Here is a 20,539-nt window from a genome sequence, read left to right as displayed (position 1 = left end):
TTTTCCTTAAACTGAAGGTTTTACCAGGCAAAGGTCAGGCTCAGAACTGCTTGTTCCGTTCTCGTGTTTGAATTTGCACTGATGTTATGTACAATTAATGGCAATTAAATGAATTAACATTTTCAAGGAAGAGAATTTTCTCAACACCGTCTGCTCCGGGTATCCAGCTCTTCCAATTCCATTAGTATTAGTGTTACATGGCAGCATTCACTTATCTAATTATAGAGTAGGCTATTTAAAGAATAATCTGATGTGTTAATTTATGTCATACATAAAGTGGATGTTATGAAGATGCTCTGCTCTTATCACTGCTGCTATCACTTGTCCTGTCTGTGTATTACGTGACAGATGGAAGCAGCTCATGTCCCAGTCAAGACCAGGGTCCTGTTGTAGATAAATGCTCCATTCAGGCATTGAGAACAAAAAAATTAGCAAAGTGTCATGGGGGAGAAAAGATACAGGCTGAAGGATTCATCAACAGAATTAATTTAGTGGTAATCAGTAGCTGGATCTGTGACCAGCTAAAGCTAGTTGTAAAATGAGTGCTGTGAACATCGCTTCTGCCTCCATTAAAAGATTAAATTATAATTTTTTACTTTCTTACCCTCTGTTCCAAACCTGACTTGTCTACTCGTTCTTGAAAAAGGTGTGCCCCTTCTGAAGGCCTCCTACATCTCATTTCCTCAAACCAAACCTGCAGAACATTTTCCTGGGCAGGCAGTTCACTTCACCTGCCTGCAGTTAGCCAGGTAACTTGTCTGGACTGAGCTCTGGAGCTTTGGGATGATGTGTTTATTATGTGAGTCTCCTTTCATGGTGCACTTAAGGTTGTCACCACAAGAAATACATTATTCTTCCTATGCCATTCTGTCTTATTTTGGCTCACGTGCCAGTTCCTCTGAGGCCCCTCTGTGCAATACCATAGAAGTTCCCTGTGCACATACTGACCTCAAAAATCTTCAAGACTTGGAAGGAAACCAGCTTCAGTTGTTTTAGCTACAAACACATCAGATAAATTTGAGGTCCTTATTAACTTTTATTCTTTATTTTTTTTCCCATTCTTCCCTGGACTATTTTGGCAAGTCCATTTGGATTCCCCTCTATTAACCTACCTGCCTCTAGCTTTCTCCTGCCCTAATCCATTTCATGTTATGGTGTCTCCCTTCTGTGCCCAAGAAGCTGCAGTATTTCATGTGACAGACAATTACTGTTTCAAGAGAATTCCCCTAACCTTTTGTCAAAAGTTGAATAACCCCAGTCTATCACCGAGCTATCCTTTAGTGTTTTCTCTGGCAGGGAATTGTGCTAATTGTGTGCTAAAAGGCAGCAGAGCAGCTCTCTGCAACACTCTCTGTTAAAGAGCAACTGAAAGCCCAGGATTTCAGGCCAAAGCAGGTCCCTGCTAAGCTCAGCCCAGCCACCTCCTCCCAAGGTCTGTGTGCCTGAGGGGTGGAGGGTAATAACCACCACCAATAAAACCCTTGCTCAGGGCTGGACAGCCCAGACATTGCTTGCTGCTCATCTTTGGTTTATGCAAATCAAAAGCAGCTCAATGGACATTAATGGATTAAATATCAGGATTTTTTGGTGAGCTGATACCACTGGGTGTGTGTTGGGTGTAATGTATCATAATAAACAACATAAAGAAAACTGATCCATTTCACATTTCCTTCATATGAGTGGAATGTGATCTGTCCTTCATGGCTGGTATTAATGTGTGTACCACAATCAAGCCACCAATGTAAAATATCTCCCTGTATTTTGTATCAGAAGCAGTAAGTGATCTGTGTCTATAATTATATATCATGATGTAGTGGCTGAAGGCAGGCACAGTATGGAATGCTTGGGAGCTTGGCCAGAGGCTTTGATGCTGCAGTTTCACTGGGGAGGGCTTTGCTGAGAAATTGTTTTCCCCTCAAAATAAGTAAATATATAAATAAATTAAGCTTTTCAATTTCATAGCCCAGAGCAAGATTAATTAATAGGGAAAAATGCTTCATCTGTCTGCTCACCATAGAATTAATGAACAATAGAGAATGTGTTCCCAGCATCTAGAGCTAAAAAGGTGATGAATATGTGTGCATGTCATGCCTACACATCTCTGCCTACCTGCAGCTCCCCTCACCATTGCACTTTTGGTGCCTCCTAACAGATCTGTTGGTTTTCCTTGTACTTCTTGGTTTGGACTTCTTTTTGTTTTAAACTCCATATGGTCTCTAAATCAATTGAGAGGGAGATTAATAAAAGCAAATTCTGTCACTTGCCTTATGGCAAGCTGTCCCCAGTCTTCAGATGGAGAAATTGAAAGCTAGAGAAGTTGTGTGGTCTGGAGAAGGGAAAGACAGAACAGTTCTGAAAGCATTTCCAGAGTCAAATATAGTTTTAAATGTTCTTTTCCTACTGACTGGCTGATTTTCAAGTGTGTTAAAAAAAAAACAAAAGCCCCTAAAGACTCTCTCCAAAACTGCTAAATTGGACTTTGCCCTTTACTGGGAATATTAGGGAATCCAACCCAACTAAATGAATGTGGTTTTGTCATCCTACTTCCATCTGTCAAGGCTTCTCACTGGCATAGTTTTAGCATGGAATTTTATCATGCATCAGCCTTTACCTTTTTTTTTTTTTAAGATAAAATATTTTAAAAATACATTGAAGACTTTAATGCTAGAAATGTTTTTGTTTCTATTTAAATATTCTGAACATCTCTGTTAAAGGCAGATACGAACTGTACTAAATGTTCTTTATTACTCATACATACACCGTCCCTGTGAAAAACGTCATACATCAGAGGCAGCAGTGATTCTTCAGATTTGCCCAGTGACAAGGCACCATAAAGCTATTCTTTACTACAAATGTCAATGTCAGCTTTATTTGCCAAAACATGTTTTCTTCTCTCAAGCTGCCAGTTGTTGTTTCAAAATAAATGGGATCTAAAAATCTCATTATTTTTATTTTTTAAAGCCAGCATTGGGTGCTGCTCTGGGGGTCAGGAGGTAACAATACTAATTTACCCTGATGCTGCTGCACTTAGAATGTTTAATCTCTTAGGACTTTGACATGATGGCTGGCTGTGTTTCTTAATTTTGTTGTGAAGATTTTGCTGGAGGGCCAGGCAGCTCTTAATAATGTGCATCAAGACAGAGACGAGTAAGTAATGAATATTGTATGAGGTTCTTTTCCTACCAGAGGATCAGCCTGGACAAATACCTGCACAAGCCCACAAGCCTGTTCCTCCTGGCAGAATTGGGTCTGCTATGATGATGGCCAAAGATTAATGTGCCCTACTGGATTCAGAGCAATTCCAGTAGCAAAATATTTTTAACTATTCTAAGCCAGGGATAATGTTCAGCTTTTTCATTGGCTTTCAGCACATGGAGCAACATCCTTCCAGCTTTTCAGTGCCAGTGAAGAACTCTTACATTGCACATCTCTGAGAACAGGCTTCTCCCCAAAGCCAGCACTGCTGTATTAAAAATATGTTGGAATAGAAAACTTGATCTGAACAGGTTTCCTAAAATAATATCTGATCAAAGACTAATAAAAGACCTGACAGGAAATTGTGCCACCATAAGTTTGGCTGTTTAAGAGTAGAAGTGGAAATGAGACAAATGGATTCCAAGGAGGAACTGAGGATCATAATCCACAGATGTCACAGACAGAGCTGAAAATTTATTTTGTCCTGGAATTAGGGACATCATTCATGAACCTTTTTATTTTAAAACAGCCCTATCCAAAATCAGTCTCTGTTTTAAAGCCTGTGCAGTACATGGGAGCAGCAGAAGAAGGAACATGCAGAACCAGAAGATAATGTAGGACAGTGTGAAAAGTAGAAGTCTCAGCATGCTAACAGCCTAGCCATTGTTTAGGGTTTTGTAAGTTTCTGGCATCAGGAATAAGTAAAGATGGATTTCAAGGAGTATAATGAGGTAATTTTATATCTGTAATAGCTGGATATTAAATTACATTTATATATCTCTTGCACATTTATTTTCTTTATTGCAACTCTCATAAACATAGAAGCTGTCCTTGAAAGCTTCCCTGATTTATTTCCCGTGCGAGGCTCTATCTTATCACAGCAACTCTGAAATTCCTTGCAGTAATTTATGGGGATGATCAAAACCATCAGTCTGCAAGTTAGAATCCCAGGGCAGCAGCTGCCAGGCAGGTCCCAGCCACCTTCCCTTTTTTGAGGTGCAGGTGGGCTGAGCTGCTCTGTCATTTGGGGGAGACAGGGTCCTCAAGGATGCTTTTTCTCTTGTTGCATGGGTAAATCTAAGTTCCTGCAAGTAATTTTTGATCGTGGTGAAGGGTGATAATCCTCTCTTAGCAAACAGGCGCCTATTCAGGAATTGCAGTAGCAGATAATAGGAAATGGATGGAGGACTATGCAGTTGGATTTAAAAAAGGTAGCTCTGCTCAATTCTTATTAAAATTGGTGAGAGCTGTAATGTTTATAAATTAGAGCTTTGTAAAATAGAAGTATGTGGGTTGAATATTTTAGTCTTGGCATTATTTATATTCTGGTTTATTGGGGGTTTTAATGCACATTTGGTTAATTGTTGAGTTTTATCTGCATGCTTTTACTGCAGGGTGGTCATCAGCACAATCTCACAGGCATGAAAGCAGATCTGCTGGCAGTTGTGCTGTCCATTATAAATTCTCTCTGCAGGGTCAACCTGTAGCTTTAATGCAACAATAAGAATATAAAAGAAGTGCGTATTTGTGTCACAGCCACAGGTGGTAGAATAATGCATGATCTGTCCCATGTGCAAGTGGGAATTGCTGCAGTTTTAGAGCAAGCATCCCAAATTCCATTTATGGAATTTCTGTGTAATCTTATTAAGTGACTGATACAGCCAAAATTAAAAGGAATATGTGTGTGTGTGTGTGTGTGTGTGTGTGTGTGTGTGTGTGTATAATTTCTGAAATGTGTGTTCAGATTTTAAGGCATCTCATTTCATTTAGAACCATCCTCAAGATGCATTTCAAATTCAACCCCTCCAGGCTAATCTTGTGAAACCTTAATCCCTGTGTCGTGCCCACTGCTCTGAGCAGGGCTGCTCGTTATGAGTGGGTCCTTGCACCCTGTAATTGTGGCCTCACTGACAAATGCCCCTGGTGTGGGGTGTGTAGTAAGGGCAGCACAGAGGTCATTTTGCTACAGCAAACAGGTTCATCTTTGCTCAGCCACTCCATGGCATGTTGTCCTTCTGCCCCAAGGAAAGCAGAGTTGATTGTGGCCAGGCCTGTCCATTCTGCACACACCTTCAGTTTCTGAGCCAGCACTAAATGCTCCCAGCACAGGGTCACTGCACAGAAATCCCTCGTGGCTTTTGGGCTTCCAGCCTTTTTAAAGCAGTGAGGTGGATACCAGATTCCTCTGCCAGCCTTAGGTGGCCACAGCACTTCCCAGCTCGCAGTGATGGGCACTGTGAGTGTGCCACAAAGCCTCAGCATCCAGAGGGGCAGGGCTGGAGCCTTGGGGACCTGGCAGCACCTTGTTGCCAGAGGCATTATTCACTCTGGGCCTTCTCGTGCACTTTAATTCCAGCTTGGCCTCACCTCTGAGGCTCAGCAGCAGAGCTAGCAGGCTGCTTGGAAACATCTCCAGTGTGAGACAGCTGAGGCTTCCTCATTTATTCCTCCCCTAACTCGTGTAAAAATCTCTGTGCCAGCGTGGTGTTAGTGCAGATCTCATCTGAGTGCTGGCACTGTCAGGAGGGGCTGCACAACCCAAATTCCCTGAGAGCTGAGGGGCTGCAGTGCCTCTCTGCAGCAGGGTGAGGGCCTCAGCTCTGTGTCTGCCTGCTCAACACTGCTGGCTGCTTTTCTTGCTGTTTTCTTCTGAAGAAGTAAAAAAGTAGAAAAAGAGTAGGCTGTATTAAAGCTCTAAGCAAAGTGCTAGCAAATGCAGTTGGGATTTCTCCAGGAAAATGCTAGGTGATGTCTGTGTGTGAGTAATACAGCTGGAATCTACAGTTGCAGATCATCACTGGCATAATATTTTGTCTGTGGTGTCTTTTTCTTCCTTTAAAGCTACTGTTCAAATACTTTAGACATCAAAGTCTTCTCTTCTACACATTATTCATTCCTGCAAATGTCTCATATCGTGCAGTAGGATGATCAGAAAGGTATGTCTCTTTAGATATGGTAAATCAATCTTGTCGTTTTGGAAAAGTGGTTGGGAATGATTTTATGGTTATTAAGTTGAATTCAACATTTTTTTTCAACCTAGGCTTTTTAAAATTCAAAAAACTTTCAAGCAACTTTTCAATCACCCTCTTCTTGCCTTTTCTCAAAAGTAAAATCTTACTTTTTTGTTTCATCAGCCAATTCCTTCATCTCAGTAAAAATGAAACTCAACATAAATCACCTCATAGAAAATTGAAACCCCCTGGTTATCTGAGTATGTACCCACCACCCCTGGGACTGATGGCGTGGTGTTCTGCTGTAGGGATGGACTTTGACATGGTCTCATTTTTCTGAGCACTTTTTGGGAAAACTTGACAACTGTCCAGATGATGGTGGATTTGTTGATCATTCTCAGTTGCTGCACATTTTACAGGTTTCTTGTAGCTGGCTAAAAAGAATGTGTATTGTTTGAGGTTAGTAGGTCCAAATTAACTGACCCCAGAAGTCAGATTGACTTGGAGCCTGTTGCCTTGAGGAGCTGCATGATGGGCTCTGTAGATAATGACTGTAAGACTGATGCTCTACCAAAGTGCTTTTCAAAATATTTTAGTCCCCTCTTGTTTTAAGTGAAATTTTCTGTCTCATACCTCAGCAGCTAAGTGGAACAGGATTTTAAATGCAGAAGCAGATGAAGTTTTCCTCTATGTCAATATCATCATGCCAAGATGGAGCGTTCTGCAGTCACCAAGAGTTAGCAGAAGCAAATATAACTGTTGTAAGGTCAACATTGCACAAGACCAAGCACAGCTTCGAGGAGAGCCCCAGACAACAGCAAGGTTTGGTTTTACAAACTGCTGTTACCATTACAGCCCCAGCTTATTTGACAGCCCAGTAGCAGCTCAGAAGTGCCCCAAGGCAATAAAGCATCTTTGCTGCTTTCAGGGAGATGCCTGTGGCAGATGGATATGTCAGAGTGCTGACTGGCTTTTCAGAGCCTTTACCTCTGGCTGTTTGACACCACCTTCATCTGCAGCCATCTGTCCTTCATCCAGGTGTTCCCTTTGGAACATCCCTGTGGGAGCACAGGGGTGCAGAGTGTGATCACCTGTTTGAATGCACTGTACCTTGGTGTGCCTTTACAGCATCCTCCTGATCCATCTTCAGTGATGCATGGAAAAAGGAACACTGAGGAGATGAACAGGAGTGAAAATCAGTGAGAGAGAGAGAGAAACTGGATTTGTGGTTTGGAATAGAATCCCAGCATTGCCTCTGGCTTGATCCATTGATTGGGAACAGCTACCAATGCCTTCCCATGATCTCCATTTGTAGATGGGTCAGCAATTGGAACTGATTCATATGCTTTCAGCTAAAGCATTTTCACTGAAATCCAGCTGTTGCACATATTGATTTTGATCAAATTTTCTTTTGGCAACTTAAGCCTTTTCTGTGGGAATTAAAATTGGAGCTTGATCCTTTTGGGCAGGAAACAGTGCTTCAGCTCAAGTGCTGTTTGTGTGAAAATATTACAGTACCTCTTTTGTTTGGTTCCAATGAAAAAATAAAATATATCATTTGATAATTAATTTTTTCCAGCAACACTTCTGCTGTCCTTCAATCAGCTCTAGTGTCTCTTTTGCAACTTGCTTTGAGATGTCTGAAGGAACAGTGAGCTATATAAGCTACTTGTTATTTGAGTGATATTGGTTGAGGTTTCAGCCATGTGCACATAGTCTGTGGTGTGTACAGAAGAATATGAGAATATTTTAAGCTGACCATTTAAGAAAATTTACTTAGGTCAAAAAGTGGTTTCCTTTAGCTAAGCCAGTCATGGATGAGATCATGTCTGTGAAAGCCCATTTAAAACTGCACTGGTGCAAAAAATCCTCATCAAAACTTGGTAAATTCTCTGAGAAAGTTGAAGGTGTTTTACAAGCCTTGGGACAAATGATAAACTCGTGTCAGAATCCAATCTGAATTCTTGTGGCCAGCTTGTGAACTTGGAGTTTTTAATGGAAATAGGGATGTAACTGATTCTTAACCATATCAAGACCAGCAGGTGTTGCTATAATATATTAAATGCTGTGGAGCCTTCAAATAAGCTGCACTTGAGCATTAGTTCAATATTTTCTTAAACCAAATTGTTATTTGCTAGGAAAATGTAGTGCTGTGGGAGATTTGCAAAAAGAATACTACTGAAATAGTCAAAGCACTGGAAAATTTCAGCTCCTGAGCTGCTTCTGCTGAGTGACTAAGAGAGTTTTTCTACAGCTTGAGTGAAAGATCGGATCCTGCACCTAGGCATTATTTGTGTTTAAGAATCCAGTAAGGTAGGAAATAACTAAATCCTGGATATATTTCCATATTTCCATATTTGGAAGAGATGACACTGCAGAAACTTGTGGCATCTTCTTCCAGGGATAAGATTGGGTAATGCTGAAACTCCAGTTTAGGATTTTTCTGCTCAACACTGGTCTCACTGGTGATCCTCAAAAGACCAGGGGAGAATTCCTCTAGGACAGAAACACAGCTTCTCAAAGAAACTGCACCCTCAGGGGCCTTGCAGAGGGTGAGCAGCGGGAGGGTCAGAAGTAGGACCAGCAGTACAGAATTTATATCTCAGGAAAACCTGAGCAGGATTTGCCAAGTTTCAGTGAACTCAGGAAGGTTCTAACTTTTGCTAGATTCTGAGTTGGCAGAATGAAACCAAGCAGGAAGGATGAAAGGAGAAAAATCCCCAGAACCAGGATATAGCCTATGGTAGGCAGCCCTTTAAGTGAAATGGGTGTATCTTTTTGTATAAAAGGAGGATCACTGTAAACATGAACGGAGAAGCTCTTGAAAAGTCATGTTTAATGCCCATAGGCATTGAGATTAAAGAGTTAATAGTTTTGATCAGAGAGATTATCAATTTAGACTAGATATAAAGAATAAATATTTTCTGATGAAGGTGGTAAGTGATGTCCTAAGTTCCCCAGAGAGGTGGTGGATGCCCGATCCCTGGAAACATTTCAGGTCAGCTCAGACAGGGCTCTGAGCAACCTGATCTAGTTGAAGACATCCCAGTTCATTTCAGGGGGCTTGGAGCAGATGGGCTCCTAAACATTTCTGCCAACATAAACTATTCTATGAGTCTGTATTTCTATGGATGCTTGGCAAGAACTTCTCTTGCCCGTGGATGTGGTCCCAACCATATCATTTCCATGCAGGATCCCAAGCCAGTTCTGTACTCGGGCTGCCGGGAAACCCACGGAGCTGAGCGCGTTACCAGCTCTCCCTCTCGCTGGGAGCGTGTGAACTTGTTCCATCTCTTTTCCACCGGTGAGACGGGTGGGGCATCACCTCCCCTGCAGGGCTGCGCCGCAGCCAAGGACACCTTCGTCCTGCCGCCCTCAGGAGCTGTCCGTGGCGAGGCTCGGGCAGGACGAGCCCTCTCCAGGTGGGCAGCGGCGATAAAATGGCCCCGGCTCGCTGTGCGGGCGAGCAGCGGCAGCTCCCGCGGCGGGGCCGCTGCGCAGGGCGCGGAGCGGGGCGGGCGGGGCGGCTCCCATGCCGTGTGCATGTAGATGAGAGCCCCCGGAGCACGTCACTCCGCACCGGCGCTCTGCGTTTGGGGCGGCGGACAGCGAGCGAGGGCGGGCGAGCGGGAGCCGCCGGAGGAGCGGGAGGAGGAGGAGGAGGAGGAGGAGGAGGAGGAGGAGGAGGAGGCGGCTCGGCGGCGGCTCGCAGGAGCAGCAAGCGCTCGGCCCCGCTCCATGCCGCCCTGCCCGCCGCTGCGCGGGCCCCGCGGGGCGACGGCGGGCGCGGGGCGGGGAGCGGCGCGGCGGTGCTGAAGGACAGCTCCGCTCCCGTCAGCTCCGCTGCCCCCGGCTCCACTGCCCCCGGCTCCGCTGCCCCCGGCTCCACTGCCCCCGGCTCCGCTGCCCCCGGCTCCGCTGCCTTCGGCTCCGCTGCCCCCGGCTCCGCTGCCCCTGGCTCCGCTGCCTTCGGCTCCGCTCGCCCCGGCTCCGCTCCGCGCCCCGGGCGCTCCCCTCGCCGGGTGGCCGCGGGGCCGCCGCTCGCCGCGCCTGGATGCGCCCCCCGCCACCGCGCCCGCGGCTCCCATGGCGGTGGCACGGAAAATCAAAACTTTGTTGACGGTGAACATCTTGGTCTTCGTGGGCATCATCCTCTTCTCCGTCTACTGCAGGATCCAGGACCGCTCCCAGGAGCTGGTGCAGATCGTCCGGAGCGCGGACCGCCGGGCCAGGAGCCGCGGCGCCAAGGTGGGCAGCCTGGCCGACAGGGAGTCCATCCTGCAGCGCCTGGACCACCTGGAGGAAGTGGTCTACAACCAGCTCAATGGTACGAGGGGCAGGGAGGGGACATTCTGTGCCCCGGGAGGGTGCTGCAGGCTGGGCAAGAGCCCCCGAAGTGTCCCCCGGCGGGGAGGGGAGCCCGGCACCGATGGAAGCGACCCCAGCACCCAAGTGCTGAAAAGCGAGTGCAAGAGGTGATGCGGGGTTTTGCTGGAGGGATTTGTCGAGCCTCCCACCAGCACCCTGCCTCTCTGCCAACTCTTGGTCCAAAGTCAGGACTTCCTCAATAGATGCAAAGTTCAGGAGGCTGCAGTTCAGGGGTTTCAGGATCAGAGGAAGTCCCTACAAACTGTACCATGTTTTACGGTTTGCCTGTATATATTAACTCTGCATGGGAAATTGTTTGTGTAGCAAATACAATGTTAGATTATAGCTGAAAGTCATATTCTTGGTTTCAGAACTACTTTAAAAACATCCTGCTGGGTTCTTACATTGTGCACTATTAATGGTCTGTTTAAACATAGCACCCATATGTTCCCTTAATGATTTTTCCATTTAAATTTGTTATTGTCATTGATGAGGAGGGGAAGTATCCACCAGTTCTTTTTATGACTTGCTATACTAATTCACCAGCCTTGAAAAATATTGCTAGGTAAGCAAAGAACCCTTCCACGATAGTTAAAACAGGGTAAGCCATCAAAGTTGTTATAGGACAGATAACATTTCATATAGAAACTAATTCTTCAAAATGAGTGCATTTGTATTTGCATAGATTTGTAACGTTCTAAGTGTGAGACATCAAAGAAATAAGTATGTGATTAAATACAGCAGTGTTTTGGACAAGAAAAGGCTGAAGGAGTGAGCTTTTGCATGAAATTATAATATAAATGTAACATTTAGTGTTTCACAGCAAATAAAATTTTTAGTGTAAATATGTTTAAGTAGAGCAAATGTGCTTCTAGGCTGCTTGTGGAAACCTTACTCGTAACATTGATTTAAGAAAAGCTACTGTAGCCTTAGAATGCAGACAAATAGGAGGGTTAGCATAAAGTATGTTTCCTATTAATACTTTTTGGGAATGAATGTATAAATCTAAGTAAGTTAGGCTGTTATGGTAACATGCAGTTTGTGCCAGCAAGTGTTAGGGACAGGCATCCCCTCACACTCTCCACTGGATAAACAGGGCAGAGAGAGGGGGAACGTGGAGTGGGCTCTTAGTCCCAATCCCACACGTGCAGGAACTAGAGGGAAAGTATCAATAGCTGTGTTTTCTAACCATATTCTGGAACAGTTTTGAAGAATGGAGGATTTAAGAGGAAAATACTTCTCATGAATTCCACAAAGCCACAAAGTTCCCAAACTAAATTAGATCGCTCTGCAAGATATATCCATTCCAGCTAAATTAATGGGTTTTTTTGGTCCAGATAGATTTGTTCTTTGTGTTGCTCATAGGGGAGACTTTGGATAGGATTTCCCTGTGCTGTGTTCATCTCAGCACAGCATCCCCTGGAGAATCAGCAGGAGTCCTTAACGTGCTAGGCAGGCACCATCGCACGCAGTGACTGGAAGTTCTCTGTAAAGCATGCCTCTATTTTGGGAACTGTTTCCTTCATCTTCTTTAATTCCATTTATTGGATATGGATCTTCATGGTGAAATTACTTGAACTTACTGTTACGTTGCTTTCTCAGCAACATCAAACACCGCAGGCAGTTTTCTTTTCCTGAAAGTTCTTACATAGGAAAATACAGAAAGTTTTTCAAGCTGAGCTGTTCAAATTTCCTATTTATTGCTCCTTCATTTTTGTCTGATGTAATTGTTTGGTTTCTTATAATTACACAGTGGTACATTAACACAGATTAATTCTTTCATCATCATTCTGAAAAAAAAATACTTTTTTCCCCCCATCATATTTCAACAGAAGCAAAAAGTCCTAAGAAATTGGGAGGTGCTCCACTGAAATCACCAGAGTTGCATCACTGTGAGTGAAATCAGCACTGAGCATCTCTGTTTGGGTTTAGCTCACTGCTATTCTGTTTGTAATATCATGACTCATTATTTATGCCATTAGTGGGCATGAATTGCTGCTCAGCAGTGGGATTCAGGGGAGCCTGTCTGACAGAGCTGTGCTGTGCCACACAGCAAGGCTGCTGTTACACAAACACTCCGTGTGCTCTGGAGCTCTGCAGCTTCACCTGAATGTTGGGTAAGGTTTCTCAGCCCCTGTCCTGTCCATGCTGCCTGATACAAGATTAGAGAGCTGACTGAGGCTGTCTTGGATGGTACTTTTTCATAAGCTGGGTCAAAGGCTCTTCTATGTGGAGAGACATGGGTATACAGATTTTATTCAGGAGGAATACCAGTTCCTTGCATACCCAGAACCCCTCAAAGCAGCAGGAGGCTGAGTCCAGCTCAATTTTATCACTGCAGCAGGTCAGGCCAGCCCAGTATTTCAGTTTCCTGCTCTTGGTCCTTTCTCTTTGAAATCAGCAAATTTAGAGCTACCATACAAAGTATGTCTTTGTTAATAGCATCTTAGTGTTGTTTTATTTCATTTTTCTCTTCTACTCACATGAGACCTGAACTCATAAGACCTACCTGGATTTTCTAGGGACTCTGTAGATGATCCATTGCAATAAAAAGTCACTCTGTGAGAGACCAGCCCTGCAGCTGCACAGAATTTTGTTTCTGTCACACATATTTGTTTACATACAATCAAGGAAATGTTATTTAGAAGTGTGTACCTTCTGCCAGGAAAATAAACACAGGCAGTAACATTACAAATGTATAAAGAGGCAACCCAAAACTGATCACTTGAGAACTCATTAACTTTTCAGTCTGAATAAAATCAGTGAGTGCAGTGCAGAACACAGAGGACCATGCATGAAAGTCAGAAGAAAGCTGGTCCTTGCAATTATCTTTGGCAGAACAAGAGTTTTTAGAATAGGATGAATGAGAATTGCCACGATTCCCTGCAGAGTCATGCAGACATACACCCAAACAATAGTTTTCGTTTGGCTCGTGCTCTGGTTTTTTATCAACTTGGGGAAAACAGTATTTCTGACAGCTTTCTTTTTGCTCAGCTGCTGCTGGGTTTGGTGGAAGCAAATGAACAGAGCATGTAAAGGGAAGGGAAAGCAATGAAACGTGTCAGTGGAATTTTCTTGGTGAGACTTTGTATTGCCTCCCGATGTTTGACCTTGGGTACAATGTTTATTTTGAAAAACAGAGTTATTATAGAGCTAGTTGAGCAATCCATATTTTTTTATTGTTTTTTTGCTATGGTATTGCTATTGATGGATCTATTTTATTGTCATTCAACACAGAACTCATGCCAGCTAGACTTGGTAGCAATTCATTAAATGCCATAATGATAACACCTTGGTATTTTCTTCCTTTGCCTTTACTTTTTTTGTAAAAGGGAAAAATTTTAAATTATTTAATTGACTGAATTTTTTTCTCTAATCAGTTTTGCATCTAAGTCTGTTGCTAATGATTCACTATAGAGGATAAAGAAATTTTGATGCCCCAAGTAGAGGATAACCTTTCATGCCAAAAGCAATTGAAGGTCAGACTACAATTTCAGTCTAATTGCCTTTTTCCCTTTTCACTGTCCCGTTCCAGTAATACACAACAATCAATACAGCATGTAATTAGATTTCATTCAATCTGCAAAGATAAAGAGAGCTTTCATCTTCTCATTATGTATTCTCACATCATGTCTTCTTACCCATGTCTTCTACACTAGACCCCTTTGACCTGTTCTATTTTAGATGTGGAGGGATAAGTTGGGAGTATTCCCTTGAATTTGACAGGTTATCATCTGTTACACGTCATAATTTGGTTTTGCTCTCTTTGGGAAGATTAAATGCAATAGCAATTTCCAGTGTGATAAATGGGGTTTACATCACATATGCATTTCATGGAGGAGACTGGAGAAAAAGGTGGACAATTCACATAATTGCAGCAGAGAGGCTTAAAATGATGGAAATAGCAGGTCCTGGGTGCAGAGTCTGATTCCTGCTGACTGGGACTCCTGATTTTTAGAGTGCACTGGAAGGAAAGTGATTGCATTTAAAATTCAGCCTGGCAATCTGCATAGGTACAAGTTACAGTAGTATTTTTAAAAGGGGAGTTTATTCTTCATAAGGTTGGGATTGGTTGAAAATGGGTCCAAATTTCCATGTTTCAAAGTAAGGGTTGGGAACAAGCTGCAGGAAAGTTATGTGAATGTCCACAACACATGTCCACATTGTCAAAAAGAAGTTTTTAAAGCTGGCAGCTTTCAGCTGAAGAGCAGTTCCTTGGCAGAGGAGAGAGGTAAAGCCACATGTGCACGGGTCACATTTAGTGTGACTGCAGCTGTGTACCAATGAAACTGCACCTTCTCATACCCACAACTTTTAGAACTATTTCTATTTTATATGTTTATGGTCTGCTGCTAACATACATCTGGCAAAATTAACACCTAAATGTCTCCAGAAATACCAGCTCACTTGTGGGCTCTGCTCTCAGCTGTGTGGTTTCCTTATCCTGATGATGAGATTCTCTTCACCTGGTCTCCTTTTGAGGACATTTTTAAAGAAGTCCAAGGTTGGTACTCATGAAGGCAGAAGAGAAAAACACTAATTTTTTTTTTTTTTTTTTTGTTAAGTTAGGCTGCCATTTCTCCATTTCTTCGTTTACCACACAATAATTTCTGTTGTGCTGGGTCATTTTCTCAAGCTTGGGTAAGTCACCTTTGCTACAATCCTGACCTTCTGTATTGTAAAGTTATGGCCAAGTCTGACACACTGATTTCCCCATCACATTTGCTTTAATGGTGTTAGTCTCATTTATGAAGCTGAGGGAACTCACAGTCAGTGCTTTCAGGAAGGTCAAGGTTTAATTCCTCAAAACAACAGAAGGGAAACCTAATGAGCCAATATTTGGATAGCCCCTATATAAATATAAGGTAATGTTTGAAATAGTATTATTCTATTTAGCACTTTAGGAAGAAAAGTTCTAAAAAGTTTAGTTAAAAAGGAGGGCATCTCTCTTTTGTAAAACAGGAAGAATTTCACTCAGCTCTGCAAAATACTGACAAATAAAAAAAAATATGTCTCCATTCCGGCAGCACATCAGTGATTTTAAAGTCTTTCTCTGTACTCTGTGTTTCATATAGTGGTAACTATTTTTTATGTAATGTTTCTGCTTTTTGCCTTTGTAGCTGAGAAGAAAGCTTATTTTGACAGGAAAAAAAAATCATGTGGTAATTTTGTCATTGACTCATTTGTGTGGAACTTGAATCATTTGTACCATATGAGATTAAAAGCAGTGTTTACAGAAGCAGAAAGGAAACCTTTGCCTGATGTTGTTATTGTTGACTCTTCAGCTGTATTCTGGTTCAGTATCTTTCCATTTCTTTGTACATTTAGCTGGAATTGGAAAAGCAAATATGGGTCTGTCGTCTTCCCAGAGAGGAGCTGCAGTGTGGTGGTTGTACACCTACAGCCCCTGCACAGGCTTAGAGGATTAGAAAACCTGGCTTTAACTTAATACCCTTGATAGAGAGAGGTGGAGCTGTTTTTTGAGTTTAGGGGGTTTTATTGTTTGTTTGTTTGATGTTTTAGTAAATAAAGGTATATAGTAAATTAAGGTAGCAGTTAAACCAGGAACATCATTTTAGAATGAGGATCCAGACACTGAATGTGTGGCACTTGTCCAAGGAAATAAATACTAAGATTTATGAAAGGAAGGAAAATAAATGAGTCATGTGTAATAAATCTGCCTTTTTTTAATGCTCCTTTCTAACTTTACTAATGGGCACTCAGTTTCTCTTTCTCAGCATACTTGGCATACTTTTTGATTATTGTTGTTGTTTGTGGGGTTTCTCTGGGTAGTCATTACCATCATTTAGTTTAAGCCAACACACTGAAGGGCAGAAAAAAGAAAAAGTAGAAAATGAAAAGAGCCTGTGATGTTCTGGATAACAGGAAGGAAGAGAGCCAGTGACAGCAGAGCAGCTTCCAACCTTGTTGTAGTCCTATTGATCAAAACTGTCCTCTGAAATAAGATACCTGGAGTTCCTGAGAGCGAAAGCCAGAGAAAAATCCTCCCAGCGACCCAAAGTCATCTTCTCTTGAGAGTACAGAGCTAAAACAGCCAAATACTAACTGGATGTGTCTGCTTTTACTAAAACTCATGGCTGTGGTGCCGTGGAAATGGCTGTGAATATCTGAAAGCTTCATAGGTGGAGACAGAACCCATTTCTGGGACAGCAAGGCAGGTTCAAACAGATTAAAACTGTCTTTCTGCCCTAGAGTTTCTGTCCTTTCAGGTGTTCTGGAATATCTAGGTTCTCCAGACAGTTCTGAAAACAAGATGCAGCACAACTGGCACTTACTGGTTCCTCAGCAGGTCCTGTAGGAGATAATAAGACTCCAAGGCCATCTCCTGAGCCAAGATTTCTTGAACAGAAGGCAGCAATGATGCAACTTGTTGTAGGGCCCTTTGATTTAGTTGGGGTTATTTTGAATTTGAACATACTGTAGCGCTGCTGGGGATAAAAGTGATAACCTTGGTTCTTGGTTATTTCTCAGTTTGATCTGTTGGGCTTTTGAGTTCTTATTTCTTGAAGGGGCATCACGCCCGTGATCTGGTGTAGGTCTGGATGAAGTGAGCTGTGTATGTGCATGTCTGTAGATGTCCAAGGAAGTGGTATTTTGGAGCTGAGTTCTGCTTTCTTATCCCTCTGGTTTGATGCTCTCCCCCACAGTGAGGGAAGGGGGCCTGTGCTTTCTGCAGTTCTTTGCACTAACTTTTTATTTCACTTGGTTTAGCCAGGTTGGACTCCTTGCTGTGCATGGAAAAACAGTCCAGCAGCACATCCTGTGGAAAATCCAGTGGCATGGATGTTCCAGAGGAGCTCTGACACCAGGTCCCTGCCCCTCTTACTGCACTTGTCAGGCCATTTCATTTCTGAACAATTCTGTGTTTGTGTTTAATTTACTTGGATGAGTTGTTCTGAGGGATCTTCTCACAAACCAAGGATGAGCCTGAGGCCATGAATTGTTTTGTATCCTTGTTGAGGGCAATGAAACAATGCAGCAGAAGTGGGACGGTTTTGAGAATCTCTGACAAATGGCAAAAGGCCTAATTTATTTTTGTTATTTTTTTATTTATCTTTCAAATATGTCCTTGATTACTGGCTCTGAAGGAGAGTCTGAGGGCAGCATCAGGGTAGAGAGCTGAGGAGACAATAGAGTGATTCTGCTTTGTCATCATGCGCAGTGTGGACGCAGAGTTCTCTTGGGGGCTGAAGAGTTGTTGAAGTAAATGAGCAAAATGTTTTTAGAGAAGGTGAGAGTATAGATTTCTGAATATCTTAAGACTTTTATCACCTCCTATGGAGCCATTCTCTAGAAGCACTTTCACTTGCCACCAGTCTGATTTATATTTTTAATATATGAGCTGTAATTTGCATGCCATCCTGGGAGAGTGGGCCATGATGAAGAAAACTAAACCAAGGAAAAGGTTTTTAAAAGATCTTCTCTTTAAGTAGCATTCTGCTACTTAAAAATGGTCCTGTTAGGCAGAGATATTTGGTGTCAAAGTACTACAGGAGAGTGTTATCTGTTTCACAGCGTGTTTGGAATTCCTGTGTCTGGAATCACATTTAAATAACCCAGATTTGGGGGATGAGGATCCAAAGGAACATGTTTGGCTTCTGGGATTCTTTAGTGTGCATTTGCTTCAGTCTCAGCCTCCTGGGCCTCATGTTAGAGCAACAAGCCCAAGAGGCTGCTGCAACTCCAGGATCTCCTCTGGGCTGAGCAGCCCCTGTAAAAATGTGTAAAATGTGTAAAATGGCACAGCACTGGCACAAGCCTTGCTCTCCCCCAGCAGGCTCCTGACACCTCCTTCCCCTGTGCAAAGCACAGGTCTGTGGAAAGAAGGTGTTTGTGGCAAGGCCTGTGTTTGCTGTGGGCTGCAGGATTCACAGCACAGAGCTGGTGTCTCTGGGGCTCTGGGTTTTGTTCCTGGGTTTTGTTCCTGGGTTTTGTTCCTGGGGAGTGCTGAAAGCCACGGCTGTGGTTGAGTCAGCAGTTTGCTGAGCTGGGAATCGAAGCCAGGCACAAAAGTGACTCTGCTTTCTAAGCAAGGTGCAGATGCTGCCAGCCCTGCTGTGCTGTAGCAGTGTGTGGGGTGACAGACACTGCTGGCTGCACGGGGTGACTGCCTCAAGTAGGTTTTTATGACTGCAGCAATGATTCAAATTCTCCTCAGCTCACCCGTGCACTTAGTCCTGTTGAAATCAGTTGCCTAAATTAATCTTTGCTATTGATCCAGAGGCATCAGGACAGTCAGTAGTTACCAGTACAGTAGCTCCAGTAGTAAATTTGGCCAAGTGAAAGCATTTTTGCCACAGGATGAAGAGTAGGTTTGGTAGTCATGATGATGTATCAAAGGATGAAGCCTTGCTGTGTCCCTGTACCACTTCAGCGGGGTTGAGAACAGGGTCCTTCCCCCTTGAAAGGTTTGGAAGGATTCCCCTTTCTAGTAGAGATCTGATGAACTTTGTGGGTTTTTTGCCTCTGACTCCCAATTCTGGGGGCTCTCGATGCTCCTGTGTTTGCTCTGTTTGGCTCCAGTTCACATTCTGCAAAAAAGAAGCTCCCAGACCAGATCAGATTAGCGCTTCTTGTCTTCCAGTGGTACTGCAGAACCATTTGCAAAGAAAAAGGAGGTTTGTTGCATAGGATTATGTTTCACTTGGAAGATATCCATGAAGACAGCTGGAAAGCCCTTTTCTGCAATATTGGGGAAGTTTGCTGCTTCTTTTATTTTTTTCCTCTAGCATTTTGGGTGGGTGGTAGGGTTAATTGGTTGTTTTTCATTTGGATTTTTTATGCTGGTTTTATATTTTATTTGGCAATGGGGCCTTACTGCCCTTTTAGAAATTGAGTTTATTTTTTCTACAGCTCTCGTATGCCTCTAGGATGAACAGCATTTGTAAATAAAAATGTATTTTTTGTTATATTAACTCATTTTCAAGCAAGCCTTATGTTGTAGCAAAGATTGGTGGTATTCTTTCCTGTGCACACTGAATTGAAGGCAGTGATAAGACTAAAAATATCCCCAATTGAAATAGCATTGTATAACCCAAAGGTTAGTTTTCCTCAGGATGGAAATTTGCAGTTGCTCTATAGGCTCCTTGTAAGACAGATTTCTGGTCATGCATCCATGTGTAAAATGAGGCTACTGATAGCTGCAAAGTTCTGTATCTGCAAAACTCAGCCCCACAGGTGGCTGCCAGGAGCAGAATTCAGCTGGTGGCCAGTGCTGAAGCCACTGCTCTGGTGTGAGCTGGGGGTGAGTGCTGGGTGTGTTCCCAGTGCAGAGCAGGGACCAGGCACTGTTCACACCTCTAACTGGAAAAACAGCTTTTCCAGCACAGAGCTGTTAATGCTAAAACCTGCTGATGGATTGCAGGTGGCTCTGTGTAACAGATGGGAGTGGGGCAGGAGGGGAGAGTGAGCTGAGCATGTTGGAGTAATTAAACAGCCTAATGCTAAGCTGCCCAGCTGCTGAAAGCGTTGCTGCTTTCAATTTCCACAAGCAATGAGTGGGCTTGGCATGGAAAAATGAGTGGTTGGGTGGCTTAGGTGTGAGCCTGTGATACCCTTGGGTTTGGAAACTGATTGTTTTTTTCTTTTTTCTTTTTTTCTTTTTTTGGTAGTTCTGTTACATAATTTGTGTGCCGCCTAGAGAGTTCCCAGGTCTGTATATTTAGACTGCTGACTTTCCAAAATCATCACAGGGATGTGGGCAGCCGAATTCTCCACTGGAACCACCTTTCTTCCAGGTGGCCAGTTGTTTCTAAAGAGTGGTAACTCTTTAATGAACTTTTTCTTCTGTCAGAAGTTGCACAACTTTCTCAGCAGTTGAAAAATGTCTTTTGTTTTTTCAATGTTAGTATTGCAGGGAGCAGTGAAAATGTTTCCAGGTATTAATTATAAATGTCACATATTTCTTCAATTTAATATTTGGCAAACTCGCTGAAGACATCCTTTATGGGGGACTCCTTTAGGTGCAGATGTGACCATGTCAGCACCTGCACTGAACACTTCAC

The 20,539-nt window shown here is 43.1% G+C and overlaps 1 protein-coding gene across 1 annotated transcript in view; it reads left to right on the top strand.

The window, feature by feature from the left end:
• Positions 1-10,232: 10,232 nt before the first annotated feature.
• GALNT9 (polypeptide N-acetylgalactosaminyltransferase 9) overlaps positions 10,233-20,539 on the top strand; it is a 123,860-nt gene continuing 113,553 nt past the window's right edge. The window contains exon 1 of the mRNA XM_058851702.1: positions 10,233-10,473. Coding sequence (XP_058707685.1) covers positions 10,233-10,473 — 241 coding nt within the window. The remainder of the gene's footprint in view (positions 10,474-20,539) is intronic.

This window comes from Poecile atricapillus, chromosome 16, assembly GCF_030490865.1.
Source record: "Poecile atricapillus isolate bPoeAtr1 chromosome 16, bPoeAtr1.hap1, whole genome shotgun sequence".
Taxonomy (NCBI): Eukaryota; Metazoa; Chordata; class Aves; order Passeriformes; family Paridae; genus Poecile; species Poecile atricapillus.
The sequence above is the reverse complement of the archived record's forward strand: the minus strand, read 5'-3'. Positions and strand labels throughout refer to the sequence as shown.